This window comes from Notechis scutatus, chromosome 3 (genome assembly GCF_049901735.1).
Source record: "Notechis scutatus isolate UNSWTSFEM ecotype Mainland chromosome 3, rNotScu1.2, whole genome shotgun sequence".
In the NCBI taxonomy this organism is placed as follows: domain Eukaryota; kingdom Metazoa; phylum Chordata; class Lepidosauria; order Squamata; family Elapidae; genus Notechis; species Notechis scutatus.
Genome location: NC_142011.1, coordinates 61,296,525 through 61,318,278, shown reverse-complemented (window position 1 = coordinate 61,318,278; position 21,754 = coordinate 61,296,525). Strand labels below are relative to the sequence as shown.

The following is a 21,754-nucleotide window of genomic DNA, read 5'->3' as shown; positions in this document are numbered from 1 at the left end:
TTCTTCTAATTATCTCCTAGAACATTTTTCCAGTCAGGCATTGATCACCCTCTCATTCTAGTTAGTTGGGAGCCAGATTCTGCATTCCCACTAATGATGGCATGAGGAAAACCAGCAGTCCATTTCCCAATAGCTAACAGACAGAGATGAAGCAGCTGGAAGAAAACATGCATATATTTGCACTTTTAAGGGTCACTGGTTTTTGTGGCTGAGAATTGTGGTTGCAAGAAATACTTTGGGTAGAGAAAAAATAGAAATATTTGGGTGAGAGTGTGTAGTCTGCCCCAGCAGTTGGAGATAGAAACTGATTGTTGGTGTAATCACTGTTTGCCTTGAAATCAAAGGCCGATGCTTGTTTCTCAGATGCAGATAACAGATAATCAGAGTTGGAAGGGACCTTCTAGGTCATGTAGTCCAACCCCCTGCCCAAGCAGGAGACCCAACACCATTTCTGACAAATGGCAGTCCAATCTCTTCTAGAAAGTGTCAAGTGATGGTGCTCCCACAACTTCCGAGGGCAAGATGTTCCATTGGTTGATTGTTCTCACTGTCAGAAAGTTTCCCCTTATTTCCAGCTTAAATCTCTCCTTGTTCAGTTTCCATCCATTATTCCTTGTCTGGCCTTTGGGTGCTTTAGAAAATAGCTTGACCCCTTCCTCTCTGTGGCAGCCCCTCAAATATTGGAAGACCGCTATCATGTCTCCCCTGGTCCTTCTCTTCACTAGACTAGCCATGCCCAGTTCCTGTAACCATTCTTCATATGTTTTATCTCTCCTTGTTCATGAACTTGAGTATTCAGTAGTACACTTTGCATTTTTGTCAACAGAGGAAGCAATTCATTGCATTCAATTCTTTGTGCATAAACTTTCCCTTTATTGAAGCAATGGAAAATGGAAGTATTTTATATGCAGTTGATATTCTTATATGAAACTGAGTTTCCATGCAGCAACTGGATCTGAATACAATGGAGTAAGTGGATCTGACCAAAAATAGACATATAAACAAAGCAGTGCCTTGCTGAATTGGATCCCTGGCCCATCTAATTGAGCAATCTGTTCACACTGTTATCAAGCCACCGATCCCCATGACGAAATGCAGTTGACTGATTATTGCCTTGTATTACCACACCTAACCATGGAGCTTTTACTCGGGAATATGTTGATATTTTTTCTGCTGCTTTTTCTTGCGGCAATATAGTATTGTTATAACCAATCAGAATGTCTCCAATTTAAACCTCACCTCAGTCCCAAATATGTAAGATAGCCTTAGTGGAGAGACTACATATCTTCCCTTTCATCTGTAATTTATAATAACATTGATCAAGTTAACATATGTAAGGTTGGAATGAGTATCTAAAATAATAGGAGCAAAGGAATCAAAATATAGCTACTTCCTTAATTGGCTTGTAGGATCAACTGTTTATTGACTCAGAAAGCAACAATGAGTTGGGTTTTTAGAGCACATCCTTATCTGTACCTTAACTTTTCTTCGAGACCCCCTTTATACCCAAGGGAGAAAAAAAATACATTGAGGAGGGCAAAAGATAGAATAGTTGTGGAGAGATTTTGATTACAAATTAAATGATACTCTAAAGTAGGGCTACTAGACTGGGGCTGTAAAAATCCAGAGAACCACCAGATGGTAGCAAATATTTTATTCTGTATCCCTTTGTTGCTTTTCGTTGATCTTCTAGGTTTTTGCAGCCTAGATCTGATGGTAGAACCTTTGAGGGAGGGAAAAAATTGACTTATAAAAGGGTTCAGACTCATTGCTCTTATCTTCATCTTGGTCTGCTCTTGTCTTCTCCGTTCATATTTAGCATTCCCTCCCCCATATTTTTTTAAAATTGGCAGTTACAAATACAAATTGTTTTGAGTGTACATCTTGACCATTCTGAGATTTGGGGCCAAGCAAGGCAAATTTATATCTAAATTTATATGAAGTACTCTTGAGTGTTTCATTTTATATCTCTGTTTCATGTGCCTCCCCAAAAACCTGCGTGATAGCTCACATGTATTAGTGTATATCTCTTGTAACTGAAATCTGAAGAGAGTTTCATATTGTGAGTATCTTATTGGTATGTAGGTGCAAACATGAAGTAGCTATACAAATAAGTCTGGAATGTTTTTCCCCCCTACATCAGTCTAATTCTAAATACCTTCAGAAGAATTTGAACCTTCAAAAGGCAAGTGGTTGTTCGCCTAATTTAAAAAAAATGGATTCACATAAAATGCAGTCATGCAGGATATGAAAGAAAAAATTGTTAAACATTTCTGGTAATCTTAAAAATTAATGCAAAAATGACGGGTAACTTTGGAGGAGATGACCTACATGAGGCTCTGTGATGAGGTAATTTTCAAGCATTTGCCAGTCTAGCCTAAAATAGGAGATCAAATGGAAGGAATTATTTTATTATAGATAATGCTGCCATTTCCAGATAGTTGTGCTTCAGTTAAACCTATTGAACCAAAATCCTCTGTGCATTTCTGTCTCGAAAATTACTCTGTTGAAAGATATGCTATAGGAAAAAGCAAAATGACTAGACTGCAGACATTTTAGGCCCATTAACAAAGATGCAGTCAGCTGCAAATCAGGTTTCAAATCATGCTTTTTTTGAGAGTTTGTTTTTAAAGCAGTGGCTTGTCAGCTTTGGAAATATTTCTCTCTGGGGTACAGAAAAAAATGAAATAATGATGTCAGAATACTGAAGAAGTATGAGGGGTGGCTTTACAAGTAAGCACCTTTTTGTTAGTAATTTTCACCTATTTGACATCACCTTCCTCTTTATATACATAGTCCTCAACTTATGATCACTTGCTTAGTTCAAAGTTACAATGCTACTTATGAGGTGGTTCCAAAGTTCTGACATCACCTCCCCCAGTCATGTGATAGCATTTTGGTTGCTCAGCAACTGACCCACATTTATGGCTGTTTGCAGTGTCATGTTTTTGCTGAAAACTGGCATTTACTTCTGGTTTTTGGTAAAAAATAAGCCATGGCGAGCAATGGATTTGTGTTATAACCATTTTCACTTAACAGCCATCCTCTTAAAGGTAATAAATTTGGATCAGTCATGTGGGTGATCCACTCTACGACTGTCATGATGTGGGAAGTACACCCCAAAAGGACAGTGCCAGAAACCTCACAGCACCAGAAACATTAGAAAACAGTGCAAAGAGACTCAAGCCAGTCCTTCCTCCTTTAAGAAAACCAAGAAGCACCAGCTGAAAGGAAAACTCAGAGCAAAGTAATGTAGCTGACAACAGAAACACTTAAGTAGATCCATTAAGATAAGGGGAATCAGGCAAAAAATAAACTCTTCAAGGTAAACCTAGACTACCTTTTCCTCTTTCCTGACACAATTAAATTCCATGATAGGAACAGGATTAACCCATTAAGGCAGGAAGACAAGGGCAATCACTTTAACAAGAGGCACAGAAATAACCCCAACAAACTGTAGGAGCTTCAAAGGAAAATCAAGTATAAGAAGGCATGGGTTTGCCTCTCTCAGTCTGCTTGCAAGCCAGGAACGCTCGAACTGTGTCACTTTTTGCTTCTTGCCTTCCTACATTAAAAGAATTCTACTTTCTGGTAGCTGGCTTCTAGCATCCATTTCTTTTCAGTGTCTGTGGTGTGTCCGAGCTGGGAACAAATTGGGGAAATTTCTTCCAACAATGACTTACAACTGTAATGGACAAACTCTATTGCAGTTGTAAGTTGAGGACCGCCTGTGATGTCAACATCTCCCAATTATGCTTTCTTACCTCTACTACTAAATCTTTTTTCCCAGTACAAAATAGTTCTGTGCAGAGGTAATTATTGACACTTAAGTTACTTAGATATGGTTGTATAGCAATATCTGCAAGGCCTACCCTAAATATGAAGGTGCAAAAAGTAGTTGAGTAGGAAAGATGTCTAGTCACAATAGTGCTTAGTTGCTGAGTAGGGCAATTGTGTGCATCACCATGTTAAGCCAGTATTTTTTTAAAAAACATTTGACCTGCAATTAATTATGATCTGGTTCATACATAGGGCTAAGCCAAAAAGAAAGTATAAATCACAGTGGTTTGGTTCACATAGAATATTCATCTGAGACTTAGCACAAAATGAGAAACCACCTGCTCTTAGCCATGAGGTCACATAACTACAACAAAAAGAAGCAAATTGTATTATGACTTATGTAATATGTGAATTCAGCCAAATGTAAAGCACTAAAGAGCTATCTGCTTTTTATTATTATGCCGCTAACAGTTATCGAATGTCTTTTATGCTCAGAGTTTTCTGACGTTCTGCTCAGTAGACCAAAACATAAAACTGTAATGCCAAAGAACAAATTTTCCAACAACTAGAGAAGTAAGGAATTATTTGGTTGAAATTATGCAGGAGTTTTGCTGTTCAGATCAACAAACTCCACGAAGAGTTATCCAAACAAAAAAATAAACTTGAAATATCACCACTGCATCTATTCAGAACAAGCGACTAAATACTAAGGTGAATGTAAAGGCAAGCTTATATAATTTTAACTCTAGTGGCACAATTGTACTTCAATTGTACTTTAGTAAAACTTGTTTATTAGCCAAATGTATCTGATCTCAGAGGCCTGCATGACAGGTTCATTACATATCAATTTAATTAGCCAATTTACATTTAATTTACATTTCAATTAATGTCTTTAGCAACAAACGTTGCATTAATAGGGTAATTGCCTGTTAGGCAATATGTAATATGTAAAAGAATAAATAGCCACATTCTGAGGAAGCATTCCTATTTTCTACATTTTATTACCATAAATAACCTAAATAATTATTGCTCTTAAGGGGCTATGTCCCAGTTCCCTTCTGGGCCTAATTACAAAGACTTAGTACCTCATTAAGCAAAATGGTTTTGAAGTCACAAAAAAAGCATTACTGTAATCGTGACTCATTAGTTTCAACAAAAGGAGGGTGAGAAACTGCAAAGTAGCAGTTTGAGATATATTAATTTTTGTGGGAGATAAGCAGAATCCTATTTATGAGGTGGTACTTGGAAGTAGTTTAGGTGTTTTCATCATAATCTTTTTTAAAAAAAAAAACACACAAAGACTGTGCAACTGAAATTGTTAAATTAAAAAAAAAACCCTGAAGAAAATGATTTTTTATTTATCAAGATTTAAATGCCCACCCATCTCACAAAAGCATGAAATCCACTGACATCCTGGCATGGCAAAGTCTGTCAGGTCCCAATAACCTTTTTTTTTTTTCTGATGAAAACTGCAGTTAATTTGTTTAAGAATTGAGTTACAGAAGTTTGAAATGCGCAAGAGGTCAAATTCATAGTACTTGAGAATCGTGCAATGCAAAACAGTGCTAGTCAGCCACAGATTTAAGAGACAGAAGGTTAAAACCGGGGCTTTGTGGCAAAGCTGATTCTACAACTGACTATTTTTCCAGATGGCACTAAGTGTTAGTTCTTCGTGAGACAAAAGTGAAAGCAAGAGAAATAAGCAAAAGGGTGTCCTCTATTGGGGCAAGAATGGTGAACTGCAGATAGAGGTTTTCATACTCAACTGTCATGTAGAAAGTTAGAAAATGAAGACAGGGAAAGAAAAGGGAAGGTCAAAAGGCAGGTCCTTAAGGAAGAATGGCAGGGAGTGCTGCCAATGCTGGATACTGCTGTGTTTGTGAAATTCAAATGGCTAAATAAATTGGCAAGTTTGCTACTAAGAGTGGAGCAGCTGAGAGTAACAGAAAACAGTTAACAATAATGCAGGCTATTTCATGCAGAAGAAGCGAGAGTGAACATTGTGAAAAGAGTCCTGTGGTTTATCTGAAATTTGTGGTTTAGAGCACCCACTGGTTCTCTTGTGATTTGTGTGTCTTTTTTTTTTTCTAAAAGCAAAGAAGCATGTGAAATTGGCTATTCCTAGAGCAACATTGGAAAAATGTGAGACCTTGACTAAGAAAGTTCAGTGGCAGCACATCTGGAAATGACAGCAAGGAATAGATATTGGGATGATGTTGAGAGGCTTTGGAGAGTGAGGAAAATTGGAAAGGATGTGTTGGAAGAAACACCCATCTGGTTCAGTTTCAAGTGGGAAGAAAGACACATGCAAGCTGACTGGAAAGATGATTTAATGGAGCAGAACCATTAAGCACATGGTCCTGGTGCAGCTGAACACATGGAGTGGAGAGTGAATGTTATTTATATCCTCTCTTGGGGCTTTGAACTTGAGCTTTCTGTTCCTGTGGCAAACACCATTGGTTGTCAAGACTCCCAGGAGGTGGGGGTCTTAGCTAACTTTGTAGATTGTCTGTGTCCCAGGCTTGTTGAATCTTGCTGGGTGATGCAATGAAGGGGCTTGGTTGTGCCATGTGATGAGCTCTGCTGATAGATAATCCTATTATGTCCTGGAAGGTGAAGGTCTTTTGTCTTGTAGAAAAACTGGCACCAAAATATCTACTGGGGGCAGGGAGCTGAGGCTGTTTCTGTTTCCTTTAAGATTTTTATTTCTCTTTTAGGGGAAATATTCTGCCCTTTTAATATTTCCTAAAATATTTTATTCTTCTAGGTGAGGGGTGGGTGCTAATTTTCTACAGACGGAAATGAATAGGAACAGGAACAAGTCAATGCAGCTTTGGGGGCAATCTTTTTTTGAAGTGACTTGTCAGTATTGAGGGAAGACCTCCCCTCTCCTAGAAGAATGAAATATTTGGAGAAATATTAAAAAGGCAGAATATTACATTTCTCTACAGGAGAAATAGAGAAACATGGTCTTGGAGACAGAAAGCAGCCCCCAAGACTTTCTTAATAGCCCCCAGCAGATATTTTGTGCCCTTTGAGAAAGCTTGGGACAGCCTATCTACAAAACAAAAGACCTTCAGATCCAGGATGATAGGATTACGACATGACCCTCAGGACATAATAGGATTAACCCGCTACTATCGAGCAGCAGAGCTCACCACATTGCACAATCTCCTTAGGACATTGCATCACCCTCCAGGCTTCAACCTACACAGCTCAGACAACCTACACAGCCAGCTAGGACCCCTACAACAGCCAATAGAATATATAGTATGCTCTTGCACAAGAACTAGAAGTTCTGAAGAGAAGGTGTTAGTCTTTATTGCTTGTCTGTAGCTATGCTGCAATTTTGGTAAGGCTTCCTTACTCTCTGAGCCATCACCTCCTTTTTCTAGATCAGTGTTTTTCAAATTTGGCAACTTAAACATTATCCAGAACTGAATTCCTGGCTGAGAAATTCTGGGAGTTGAAGTCCACACACCTTAACATTACCAAGTTAAAAAAAAAAACATGGTTGTATATCATATCTAGGCTTCTCTCAAAATGCTTCTCTGATCCTTTCAGCTAATCATCAGTACTCACTATCAATCACTGTTCTTTTCTTTACATAAAAATCTGGCCAAACTTTTAACCACTTCAGATCTTTTACTGTAATATCTATAGGAAGTCTATAGATCTTTCATTGTAATTCCCAATCTAGTTTATTGATGCCATGACAATCCAAAATTTATTTTCCTGTCTTGACCGTTAGTCATAAACACAAAGGTAAGTTCTCTCCTTGATTGTTTTTCATTATGGCAATTTACTGCCATCTTCCCATAGCAACCATGTGTGTGTGCCCTTCAACTTAGTGTTGGCTTGCAGCAATTGTCTGGACAAGTCCCTGCACTTCTCTTGGCAAGGTTTTCCAGATGTGGTTTGCCATTGCCTCCTTCCTAGGCTAAGAGAGAGTGATTAGCTCAAAGTCACCCAGCTGGCTTTGTGTCTAAGGCAGGAGTGGAATTTAGTCTCCTGTTTCTAGCCTGATGCCTTAAACTCTGCACCACATTGGCTTTCATATAACAACTATTGCCAAAGTAAAAACAACAGTCATGAACTCAATAGGCCACAATAGTGTTTAATTTATGTTTCACCAACAAAGAAATAAAGGGAGACTAGTATAGATCTATTTAGCTCTCATCAGCTAGCCAATACCCTTCTTGGATTCAAACCCAGGCTACTTGCATATTAGGTAAGTATTACTTAATTAACTTATATGCAAGTAGCCCAGATTCGAATCCCAGAAGGGTAGGGGTAGCTGATGAAAGCTAAATAGCCTGAAAGAGATCTATACTAGTCTTTTATTTCTTTGTCTGTAAAATATAAATTCAACAAAAAAATAGTTTGTCACGAAAGCGACTGCCTGTGAAGGTTCCTGGATTGGGGCTGAAAGGCAAAAGCCGAGCAGTATGCTCCGTCCCATAATTGGGTTGCCCTGATTAAAAAACACTTCGGCCACAATAATGTTTGCATGATATCCTAAGCAACCAGATTTTAAACAGGGTTTTGAGGGCTACTGTGCAAACTGATCTCATATTCATTCAAGTCAGCCTATAGCAAAACTGGTGTAACAAAAACCTGGGCATTAACATTATAACTTTCCTCAGAAATCATCATAAATTCAAAAGATTTACTATTAATAAATAAGCAAATCAAATACTGTTTCTTTGTAAATATGTGCCAAAATCATTTCACAGGTATCATTCTCAACTTCTTAATTTTTCTCCTACTTTTGTCCTTGATTCTTTTTTCACTGGTGATTGTTAGTGGTAATGCTGACTTTGTGATATCAGAGACTCAAAACAAAACATGGAAAACAAAACAATTATTTGACTATTGAATCATTACAGACAAGATTTTTTTTTTCAAAAATAAAAAAGTCTGTAACCTGGAGGTTATTTGTTTCACTGTCATTATACTTAGTATACCTTAGCCAACCTGATAGTTTCTTTTTTCTTCTGCTTTTAAATACAAAATAGCACATACATAAGGAATGAAAAACCTCCAATTTATTCTACAAAACTGTTCATCAAGTAATATAGGGAATTGAGGAAAAGATTAAGAGCTTACATTTTTCATTTGACTTACTTCACATAAAATTTTATTGAGCATAAAATGATGGGAGGCAAAGAAGCAAGGATATTTCTGTTTTATCTCTGTCTGAGGCCTATAAATCTTCCTGAAGTATCATTAATTATAACAGCATCTTTCATGATGCTATTGTAAAAAGTCCGCCTGCCTCTACATTACAGCCCCAGTGTTTCCATATGTCTATAACATGAGTAAAAGAATCATATTAGGCTAAACTTTGCTTAGGCAGAAAATCTGCAGGAAAGAAAAATCATTTTATAAAGACAGACTGTGTTATTAAATAGCAATAGTAATCAAACAGACAATGCAATTTAAGCAAAAGTTCTTTTATTTTTATTTTTCAATGCAAAGTAGGCTCACTTTTGATGGTGTATTTAGTAACCATCTTACCATTTACCTTGGAATACACTAGATTAAGAAATTTGGCTTATAAAATAGAAGTAATATATTTATCTATCATAAATAATATTTAACCTGGAACTTTTGGGAGGAAGGGAGGCTTTTAGACAGCATTTCACTTCTGGCAATTTCCTGGAAAACCCCTGCAGTCTTCTTGGCAAGGTTTTTCAGTAGTGGTTTGCCATTGCCCAATTCCTAACTCTTAAGACTGAAAGAAATCAATCAGCCCAAGATCATCTTCCATAGTTTTTTTTATAAAATGAGAATTAGTAGGCATTAGGATGCCACTTTAATCTTATTTATTAAATATAAAGCATCTTCCCCCCTCCCTCTCTCTTACTCTATTACAATTTTGGGTTCTTACGAAATAAGACAATGTATAAAAAGATGTATATTATCTATAGTACCTCAGTCTAAAGGACCAAAAACAGCACAGAATAGGAAATAGACTATTGCCAAGGACTGGAGTTACCAGAGATTTAGAACAAAGTTAACCTGTATCCAGGGTGGGATGCAAATATTTTTACTGCAGGTTCTGTGGGTGTGGCCATGTGACTGGATGGGCGTTTCTCCTCTTCTTCCCCTCCTTCTTGCAGCATCCTCCCTCACGCTCTGTTTTTTGCCTCCTCGGTCTCAGGGAGGCCTCCTGGGAGCAAAAATGGCGTCCCAGGAAGCTTCCCTGAGGTCCAGGAAGGCCCAGTACCTGCGCTCCCTTTGTGCCTCCTGGGACTCGGGGAAGCCTCCTGAGCAAAGCAGTAAGACAGCGAGGGGGATCCAGGCACAGCTGATCATTGGAACAGCTGATTGTTGGGAGGAAAAAAAAGAAATACCTTAAGGAGTGACTGGGCGGGGGAGAATGCAGTCAGCGATGTCGTGCATGTGTGATAAGGACTGACTGGGCATGGAGAGGCGGGTGGGGAGGGGAAGGGCCAGATTTGCTGGTCCTCTGAACTGCGCAATTGTAACAACTGGTTCCATATAACCGGTCTGAACTGGTAGAATCCCACCCCTGCCTGTATCTTAAAGGTTTCCCTAAATGCTCCCTTTGAGTAGTCGCTGTATATTTTATGACACAATGAAAAGAAGCTTTGTAACAAAGTAGCTAAGGGATCATAAATTTGCTGAGAAACCAACTGTCTCACTGTCCTTGACAGGCACAGTCAAACCCTCTCTGTCAAGAAACTTGCAGAAGAGAATTGCATATTTCCATTATGAAATACTCTAATAATCTGCCTAAAGTCTTAAGAAATAAAGCAATAGTAGCACAGAACAGGAACATATGTTGGAACATATTTCTGGCCCATCTAGTTCAGCAGTCTATTCTCACAATGACCAACCACTAATCTCTTAGCAGAAGGTCTTCAAAGGTAATCACACTCCCATCGTCTAATATCCATTGGTCCTTATGATTTCCATGAATTTATTTAACCTTTCTGAAAACTGGCTGAGCTAGAAGTCATTACCACAAAATTCCAAAGCTGAATTATGTGCTGCGTAAAGAAAAGACTAAATATTTTTATAAAAATATTTGTAATTCTTTCCAAAATCCACAGGTAGTTTTAATCTGATCTATCATTTCATTACACTTTGATAATTTGATTCATTTTGCTCCTTCTAGATGCAATTATAAACTTTTTGTAAATTACATTCTGCCTGTTGGATTGTTACATTTTGAAATTTTTGACTTCTCTTGACTAAACATATTTTACAAACTGTAATTTGGTTACTGTGAAATGTACTATTAATCTGGTAATTAATTAATCAGGGATAAACAGATGAAATGCCATTCCACGTAAGATAAATTGTCCATCATTGGAAGGCATTAGGAGCAAGACAGAAGTACAGCAAAAGAAAATAATAAAGATGCAGGTTAACAAATTGAAATAATGTTACTTTTTGCCATGGTGTCTAATTAAAATGGATATTCACATTTTTAAAAATATGTCATAACACTGGATGTAGTGAGCTATCAGTACAGTACTTAAACAAGTATCACTTAATATGATACAATTATACTGAAGACCTGACTTAATAATTGTGCTTTGAAAATAGATTTGAGCATAGTACTTTATCATAGACTATATATGACTTGGTACAATACAGGAAGTCCTCAACTTACAATCTTTCTTTTAGTGACCATTCAAAGTTACAATAGCACGTAACAAAAGTGACTTATGACCATTTTTTCAGTTATGACTGTTGTTTGGTCATGTGATCAAAATTTAGAGACTTGCAAATAGTTCATGTTTATGATGATTGCAGTGTCCTAGCATCCTGTGATCACCTATTGAGATTTTCAGACGAGTAAAGTCAATGGAGAAAACAGATTCACTTTACAACCGTGTTACTATCTTAACCACTGCAGTGATTCACTTAACAACTATGGCAAGAAAGGTTGTAAAATAGGGCAAAATTCACTTGACAACTATCTCGCTTAGCAACAGAAATTTTGGGCTCTATTGTGGTCATAAGTCAAGGACTACCTGCAGTGTGATGTGGCTGTAAAAAGACACATGTGATTTCAGGCTATGTCCACAAAAGTCCAGTACGCCTTCAAATCACATGACAATCACTTTAATTTGCATTGTTCAAACAATTGTTTGAATACTATGAATATACCAGACACCATACTTTAAGGATTCAGAGCAGTTAGAATAAGAAAAAGACATCAGAATCTACCAGGAACTAAACCAAACATACTATGAAGATTTAGTATTGAGAAGACTTGAGCGTGGGTGCACTAAAACTATTCACATTCCTGAATGTTGTCATAGTGAAGCGCAGGCTTCTTTTCTGACATTTCAGAATTCAGGAGATAGCACATTGGACTGAAGATACAGGAACGGAAATGAATATTATAACACATATCTTAAGATATATTATTGGATAGGTCCGGTTTTTTCTTTGAATACATCCTTCCCTTGTAACTTTTTCTTAAAATTCAATTGGAATCTAATGCCATATAATTTAAATCTGTTATTACATAACACTCTGTAAAATAAGGAATAGGTCTTACATTTCTTGTACAGGATCTCCATTCACGTATTTGATGAGTACAATACTATCATATTCCCACCAGATATCCTATCTGAACAGCACCAGAAGCCACCGCAGCCAATTATTATGCGACAATATCCGACAAAGCTTATGCAAACAATATAAAACAAAGGAATGTATGGGCAGGTGGTGAAAGCTCTAACAGCTGTTTGGGGACTAAAAGAATTCTTATCAATATACACATACAAACATGAAATTTCATTTCACAATTTAAAGGCCACTGACTGCACCAGACTCTAGGCGACAGGTAAATTTAAAAGCAAAAAACAAGATTAAAGGAATAAAGATCATAGGGCAAGAGACAAGAGCAAACCAAAAATGATGCAAAGGGCTCAACACCCAATCCAGCCCAAGGCCTGGAAGAATAGCCAAGTTTTCAGTACTTTTCTAGACACCATCAGGATGGGATCTATCTTACCACTACTCACGTTTTTTTTTTTTGGTGGGGGACTTAAAGGGTTTCCCGTGTTATGCTGGTCTCACTCATTGTCAGTACCCCTGGCCTACTATAATGCTCTAGTGCAGGGCTGTCAAGCTAGCTATGCCCACACCCAGTTTAGCAAAAGGGGAAAAAGTCCCGATATGTCATGTGACACCACCGTGATGACATGAGTTTGACACCCCTACTTTAGGGGGGGAAATAAATTAGATGATCCTAATGTTGTATGCACTGAAGCTCCAATTTAATGTTTAAGTACATTTCACCTGAATTAAGGTAAGGTTTCCAACTAGCATTGCTATCTTGGCATAAACAAGATTGTAGTTAGTTTAGTTCAACTCTTCTGACAGACGTACTCTATTTTGTATGAACCACAGTATTCCTTCACTTACTCTTTTTAAAGAGCCATCAGTTGTATCAATTGTAATTGAAAACTTTCCCACTGATTTCTCTATTAATTAGACAATTAGAAGGCTGATGACTAAACTACCCAAACCATTTAAACAAAAAAAAAAGCCTGCATGTTTTAGGAAGGGAATCACAGAAATGCAATTTGAGTAGCTTCTTTTATATAATTTTGGACCTTTTCAGAAACATGCACTCCAACCAGCGTATCAAAATGGGAAGAGTCTTCTCCTCATCTGCCAAATTAATAACCATGAAACCTTTTCCACTTTTATCGCTCAATGGCCCTAGGTAGGAGGTGATAACGCCTCCCATGGAACCGGAAGTGACGACACTTGGCCCTCTTCAGCTTTCTCGGCCCTCCAAACCTGCCCTGGATACGTTAGCCACGCCTTCTCGCTCCTACTACTCTCAGGGGCCCCATTAGCGTTCCGGCGCTATGGCAACAGAGTCTGTCTGGCGCGTTCCGGGCCTAGCCAAGGAACGCGTCCCATGAAAGGGCCGGAACAGGAGGGTCTTGCCCGCCCGTCCCCTCTTCAGCCTGCTCTTCTCATCTGGCGGCTGAGAGACAAGGCGACCCTATGGCGCCCTGCAAGGGTTTCGTTTGCGTTCTGGAGCTGCATATCCGCACGGTGAGGAAGTCTGGGGTGTGGGGAGAAAGGGGGTAGGGCTCGACGGAAGCTCCTAAAGGCACCTCGGAGGGCCCTGCTCGCTTTACAGGGGCGCTTTATCTCTACGGGCGACGGGCCCGGTGGGCGGGGCTTGATGGGGTGGGGGGGAGATTCGAGGAAGGGGATAACTCGGTCTTTCGGCCGTGAAGCTAATAAAGCTAAGAGGCCGGGTTCCTGACCGAAACGATGTAGGTGGGGAAGCCTGGAGGGTTGCCTTTCTTGTCGAGAAGAGGCCGACTCGAGGCTTGGGTCCCTCTTTCAAGAGCAGCGCTCCACCGGTGGTGGAGGAGGAGTGCTTTCTTTCCGCCTTGTTTTTATTCCCTCTCTCCCGGCATTTACTAAGTAACTGACGATTCTTCCACACAGCGAACGACGCTCTTTAACTTCATGGTTCTCCTCGTAGTAGAGTCTCTGCCAAAAATCAGGACCACCATTAAGCATTCAGTGAACATCTGGGTTTTTACAGCCAAGATCTGGCGCTTCCGTTAGTATCTGCGTCCATTTAGAAAATTTCCCTATTCTTTCCTCAGGGGTGAGCTAACGGTTAGACTACATCCGGCTATCTCTCCCTCCCTCCTTTCTGGACAGTTACAGTCTTAAAATAACAAGTTTGGGGTTTTGTGTGTGTGGTGTCCCTTTGTAAATTTCAGTTGTTAATGAGTGCTGTTCAAGTATTTTCATTTCTATATTTGAAAGCCAGCAGTTCTTTCTCATGGGACACAGACACACACACACACACACACACACACACACACACACACACTCTTCACATGAAATGCACATTCCGTTTAGTAGGTTGTAAACATCTTTGCCTTCACTATATCAAATCAGATCCACATACCAATGCTGAGTGTATCACAGTATCACTTTCCAAAGCAGAAATGTATCCATATTTGGGGGCTATGGGGGAGAGTAAAGTCTCTTGAATACCTGAGCTTCTGTTGACTGCATGGATATTATTCATGTGGTTTTCTTGGCATAGTAGAGAAATAGTGCCATTCTTTTTGACTAGGATTCCCCCGCCCCTGCCCAATTTCTCGATCTATAGATTTTTAGATTTCCTATTTCAGTTCAGATTGTAACCAAGCCTGTCCTGTTTAGTTTCCATGCACAGACAGACAGACGCTATTACTTGATGAGATACCAGCACACATACAAAAGATGAAAGTATTTTTTATGAAATCATCTACAATTAAGATCAAGAGAGACAGTTTGGTGTAGTTGTTAAGGCTGGAAACTGGAAAGACTGAGTACTAGGAGAGTACAGTACTCTCAGCCCTAGGAAAAAGATAGTTGCAAGCCACTTCTGAAATCTTGGCAAGAAAAGTACAGGGACTAATTCAGGCAATTGTCAGGAGTCAACAGTGACTCGAAGGCACGAAAAAAAAAAAAAAAGACCAATCATGAAACATTTAAGTGTAAATTTGAAAGCCACTGAATTCTACAAGTGTATCTTATAGATTAGTTTTTGAGTATTGCTGCAATTCAGATGTACAAATAAAACACTGAAAAAGCAACATTTCCTCATCAAATCATTCCAGATTGAGTAAATATTTTCCCACAGTTTTTTTAAAAAATGATTCATTGCTTTATTTTAATTTTGATTTTTGATTTGATTGTTGTTCTTTTATGTCGCCCAGTAATGGCTTAGAAATCTTATTTTCCTAGTGCAGTGTTTCTTAAGATTTTTCTTCTCAGGATCCTTTCCTTTTACAAATACTGAGGACCTCAAAGGAGTTTTGTTTATATGGGTTATATTTATCAATATTTTATTTATTAAAAATTAAAATTAGCTATTACTATTGCTTTTCATGATTGAAGAGATTTTAATATTGTATTCTTTTTTTAACATTAGGTTGATAACTAATTTTGTTTTCCTGGACCCCTGAAAGGTCTTGAGGAACCTCCTCAGACCACCCTTTGAGAATCACTGTCCTAATGGTTTATATTTGAATTATAAAATTAATGCACACTAACGTCAGTGATTAAAACTATTGCTGTTCAGAAATTGGTACTATGCTTGGTTTCTCTCTTGTTGTATAAAGTGGGTATATATACTTTCTTTTTGGTAAGTCTTATATATTGTATAAAAATGAGAACTATCCATCCTTCCAACAACTTAGCAAGGCTAAACTGATACATAAAATATCTACAAATGTTAAAGAAATTGGTTCTTTATCTTTCTAGTTTTTATTTATCACATCTGTTTATCTCCATAACTGTCAAAACATAGAATGGTAAATCCACAACATGTACCAGTAAATCAGAAATTGGAATGTTCTTGGTAACACAAGATGACATATTAAAACAATATAGTTCAATTTCAAGTAGAGAAAGAAACAATAAACTTAAATAATAATCTTTGGTTGATAATCCCTGTTTAATTCCCAAATACACTATCTTCAGCACTTCCAGAAGACTACCAAGAGAGGGTTAATATAGCTTCAAGTGGGAAGCATTCCAAGCATAGATGTAATTACAGAAAACAATGACTTATTTGCAAAAGTGGGAAACCACCCATGGTTTATCTCAGTATGAATGGGTAAGTAAGCCATAATATGGTTTGTTCGGTTTAATGTAGTGGATTGGCTTGTTTGGTTTGATGTAGCGAATTGGCTTATTAAAGAAATAAAGGAATGTTGCATAACTTCTTTCATATTGAGGATCACACCAAATTTAATAGAGTACAAAGGACCAGGCTCCAAATGTGGGTGGATTTAGACATCTACAGGATCCACAGCTTTCATCAAAATGCTGAGAGCCATGTTCTGCATTGTGATAAGAGCTCTTTTCGTTGCATACTTGGGTTCGCTGTAATAACATTCTGCTATCACAGAGCTAGTGTCATGGTTGTAACAGTTAAGTTGTCATTTAACCAATATGAGTAGAAGTGGGACTGTGCTTTTGGGGAAGTGGGTGAGTTTTAACATACAGCTAGTACCATGTCCAGATACTGATTTCCTACATTTACTCTTGAAATTATTATTGTAATAATTATTATTACAATTGCTAATGTTACCTCATCAGAAAACATTTATTTATCCATTCATCTTCTATTAAGATATATACTTTCATTTCAAAGAAGTAATAAACCAAACACATTTTTAGCAAAAAAGAATAAATGAATACATCAGAAATAGTATTCTGCAAGCAGTGGAAGAAAATTTCAGATTCCCCCAACTCTTGCCTTTGACCTTCAAATAGCTATTCTTGACCAAGAAATGCTCAAAGGATGATGCATAGTCTTAAAATGCTTAAAACTATTTGATTGCAATTTATTTAAAAGTTCAGTTATATTTCCTGTAACTTGGATTGTAATTACATGGGTTTATCACAGAGTCAGTTTATAGGTACCTGGGATATTTGCATTATCATCGCTATTGTTTTTCTAACTATGCTCATCAAGTTGTAAAATTCATGAAGTGGACTGTGGGGTTTAAATGTTACATAGTTAACATTTATTAGTCATAGTTATTATGAATAATTGCTCTTTCAGGTAACATGCCCAGGTGTTGTACTGAAATCCAGAGAAGATGTCTATGTCAGTGCATGTATTTTTGGACAACATAAGAAAACTTCATGTGTTCGTGCAATATTTCCCCTGATATTTAATGAGAAATTAATGTTTGAAAAAGTAGGTATTTACAATATTGTGGCTAACATTTAACATATAATTCATATCCAAGCACTTTGTTTGCAACATTCTTATACATATTTCTGTAATATTTCATTTTCAGCTCACTTTATTTTTGAATTAATGCTTATGTAAGTATTAATATTTATATATTATAGGTTTGCCTATATTTTTTATTTTAAAGGTATTTTTGTTTTGTTTTTTAATAGCTGAGGGTATTGTTTATGGAAGATTATGAATTCTTCAGAAATGTAGTTATTGACTACGTGCATTCTGTTGGTAGAAATAATAATTCATTTCTACAGTCACTTGGTTAATAGAACAGTTTAGTCCCTGAATGGCATGAGTGAACTATAGTATCTGAACTATTGGAAAGAACTTCTAAAAAAGGAAAATTTTGCGAAGATACATATAGCAATCTTTACAGATATGGCTTTATAGACACACTGTGCATTATACTTTATGTTTACTAAATAATATTTTATGGCAGTCTTGATTTATTTATTGTTCCTTACATTGCAATGTATATTTTTGTCTGAATAAAATTTTCCATCAACATGGTAAATCTGTGTAGATGTGGCTATTGCATATAAATGAATAGCGTCGACATAGAAACCTCAGGGAAACTATTCGACATGGCAATGTTTGTGCTTGGATTTAAATTGTGCATTTTAAAGTAAAAGTTATTTAAAAATCTGTTCTGTGAAACTTATATTTTCTCCAAACTTGTATAATCCCTCCTATGTTAGTGTATTAATTAATTGAGCAGGCTTCATTTTGTGATGGTAGCTGATTATGGCACTGTAGTAAATAAAGTATTCCCTCACTTTTTCAGCACACCACAGCACAGAATTGCACATCTTGACATAACTCCATTATGATCTTAACAGACCTTCCAGCCCTGCTTTTTGGGTTCATACTGGGTTCATAATTAAGATTAAACCTTAATTATGGAACCTTAAACATCTCCCCACTGAACAAGTCCTACTCGGTTTATTGGGACTAATTCCCAGTTGGTTATACTGGCCTGGAAATACAACTTAGCAGGACTTACTTCTGAGTATATACCGTGTTTCCCACAAAATAAGGCCGGGCTTTATTTATTTTTTTGATTCCTGAAAAAATGGATAGGACGTCTTTTCAGGGGTGATTTAATTTCCTCCCCCACCTAGAGTGGCCCATACGCACGTACCTCGCCACGAGGCCGCTTCTATCGGCTGACGAAAGCTCCCCGAAGGCAGAGTCCCCAGCCGCTTCAGGGCGAGGCGTGGCTGCCCATGTCCCCTCACCTTTAGGCAGTCTCTTTCAGGCGATGGAAGCTCCCCAAATGCAGTCACCACCCACTTCGATCCGCCGGTAGAAGCAGCCTTGGGGCAAGGGGAGTGTGTGTGTGCACTCGCCCCAAGGCTGCTTCTACTGGCCGATCGAAGTGGCTGGTGACTGCATTTGGGGAGCTTCCATCGCCCAAAAGAGACTGCCTAAAGGCGAGGGGACACGGGTAGCCACACCACGCCCTGAAGCAGCTGGGGACTCTGCCTTCAGGGAGCTTCTATCGGCTATTGGGGTATTCTTGCCTAAGCTACCTGCAGGGCACTCCTAAAAGCAAGTTTTCTCCCCATCCCCCCTGCCCTTCTCCCCCATTTCTCTTCACCTCGTGTAGTTCTAACGAACGATGTGAGAAATGGCGGGGAAACGCATGGTTTAAATAGGCCTAAATTTTGGGGGTGGGGCTTAATTTCACCTCATGCCTAAAAATCATGCTGGGCCTTCCTATTGGTGGAGGCCGTATTGTTGGAGAAACACGATATATATTGAATGAATTTTAACACTGACAGAATAAATATAAGTGATGTTCCATCCTTTACTAGAATGAAAGAAAATAATTGTTCACTTTCTAACAAGGCGGGTATGTTTTTCCAGGTTGAAAGTAAGAGACTGGCACCTATTATTTATGTCAATTTTTAATTTAAGAGTCAAAACCAATACAAAAACAGTTCAGAAGTCAACAGAGAAAATAGCTGATTTTTAGAAAAAAGATTCTGTTGCAGTGAGAAGTTGTTGATGTTGTTTGACTGTTTTATTCCCTTAAAGAACTTACTATTCTAAATTATTATAGCGATCATATTTGTTAAATACCCTCAGGATTGTTTTAGCAGAATTGTTCCATTTCATTTTCTAAAACTTTCATTTTAGGTATATACTGATGTAGTTGACCCAGGAGATCTTGTTGAACTTTTTGAAAGTAGGTTTTTGGATTTTTGTTTTTTGATTACTTGTACAAATTATTTTACAGTATACAACACCAAAAATTAATTGGAAATTTCAGAAGATGTTCAGTTGTAGTATGAAATGCACTAGAAATTTTCTTTGAAATAATGGGAATTCAAATTAAGCTATTAAAAATAAGAAAGAATTCATTGGAACATCTCATTTTAGATGATTATATATAGAACTATTTGGTATATTTTCTAGGAACATCTGTTAACTTTTAAATAACTGAAGCTTTAGAGCTTTAGAGATTTGTCACAGGCTCCTTTCCATTTTCTTAGTGTTCTTAAATAACAAAAGGATAATTAAAAAGAGAATGATAGGATTTAAAACAGAGTATCAATTATAACATATTCATATCATTATTTTTGATTTGTTAAGATCCTTATCAGTTTGCTTTTCAACAAAGGGCATTAAAATAGGTCTGAGTTAGGGTTAAATTAGAAAATTTTCTGCAAATAACATGTAGTTTGCCTTGAGTCTCATTATGACTGAAATACTAGGTACAGGTGTACTAATTAAAGCTCTGCATCCTACTCCCTCAGAAGTAAGTTCCACTAAGTTTTCAAACAGTGGTAAGCAAAACTACAGTCAAAGTAAATAGGACAATATTAGACCTGGTTTGAGCTGGAAAAAAAAATTGAAAGCAAAAACATTTACCTTCCACCTGAAATATGCCAGATTTATGTATTAAAAACAGCTAAACTGAGAAATTAGCTGCATGTTCTTAACTGAGTAGTTATAAGAAAAGCTATCAAATTATTTAGAATGTGTTATACATCTACCTACTGACCAAAATGCTTGAGCTCCACTCAGCACAGAACATTCTCCAACTCCAGTTATGATTCTGCACTGTCTCATACTTTAGTCCTGGCAAGACGGGATATTTTGAGGTAAAGAAATAGAGGACTTTGCTCCACAGATCGAATATCAGTTGTGTTTCCAATTTCTAACCTAGACTGAGACCTGCAGCTTTCAGTATGATTTCATAGCTTACTAGAAAATGCTTTGGGTCTTGTGGGGTATGAAAAAAATCTCAACAATCAGGAAAAGAATAGTCCTCCTTAAAAAAAAAAACTACATAAAGGATTTTACTTCAAGAGTAACAATAAACTGGCATTTAGATCATCTGATTCATGATAATCTCATTTTCTGGTCAGTAAATCCAATTTACGGGAATCCTGATGGTTAGAAGCTAAATTGTGCCATCTGTGTCTGCCTGCCTGCCTGCCTATCTATCTGTCTGTCTGTCTGTCTGTCTCTCTCTCTCTCTCCAGAAACCAATAGATCCCCATGATAATAACAAATGCAATAAATTGTAACAAAGTTAGAGATAAACTGATAGGTTTTTTTAAACTTCATTATCAAAATAACTTCTGATTAGTTTCCCCCTTTTTCTAGCTGATACATCGGTGGTGCAATTAATACAAACTGTTCCTCCAGGTATAGTATCAATATTTTCATAAATCAACACAATTCTATGGTAAATTTCTGTATATAACAATTTATTCCATACAATATAGTTCTTCAGAACATGTTTTAGGGCACAACTTTTGTCCATCAATAGATACTAGCTGTTCACAGTATTTACCCAGCTTCTCAAACTTGTGTTTATTCTTCAGTGCAGAATCTCTATGCATAGATGTTATCTTGTGATCAATTAATTATAACCAATTCTTGTCTTTGCAGTATAAAGATAATTGGTTCTGCAGTTACTCGCTTTTGACTTCAAATGAATGAAATAGATAGAATAGAAATATAAAAACCCTCTACAGCAGGGGTCCCCAACCGCCGTCCGCGGACCGGTACCGTCCGCGGAACAAGTCTTACCGGGCCGCTGGTTGCTGGCGCCGCCATCTTTTTGGTAAAAAGTGCTTCCGGTGAGGTCACCGGAAGCACTTTTTCGTCAAAAAAAGATGGCGCCCAGTTGATGCCGGTACCGGGCCGCGGCGCCCAGCTGATGCCAGTACC

The 21,754-nt window shown here is 37.7% G+C and overlaps 1 protein-coding gene across 3 annotated transcripts in view; it reads left to right on the top strand.

The window, feature by feature from the left end:
• The first annotated feature begins 13,537 nt into the window (after window positions 1-13,537).
• Window positions 13,538-21,754, top strand: part of SPATA6 (spermatogenesis associated 6) — a 37,064-nt gene continuing 28,847 nt past the window's right edge. The window contains exons 1-5 of one of the 3 annotated variants that reach the window (XM_087960239.1): window positions 13,558-13,842; window positions 16,288-16,423; window positions 17,378-17,515; window positions 19,709-19,757; window positions 21,185-21,226. In XM_087960239.1, coding sequence (XP_087816365.1) covers window positions 16,370-16,423; window positions 17,378-17,515; window positions 19,709-19,757; window positions 21,185-21,226 — 283 coding nt within the window. In that variant the 5' untranslated portion in view covers window positions 13,558-13,842; window positions 16,288-16,369. Of the gene's footprint in view, window positions 13,843-16,287; window positions 16,424-17,377; window positions 17,516-19,708; window positions 19,758-21,184; window positions 21,227-21,754 lie in introns of those variants that run through there. The other 2 variants (XM_026665825.2, XM_087960240.1) reach the window with 2 other exon arrangements.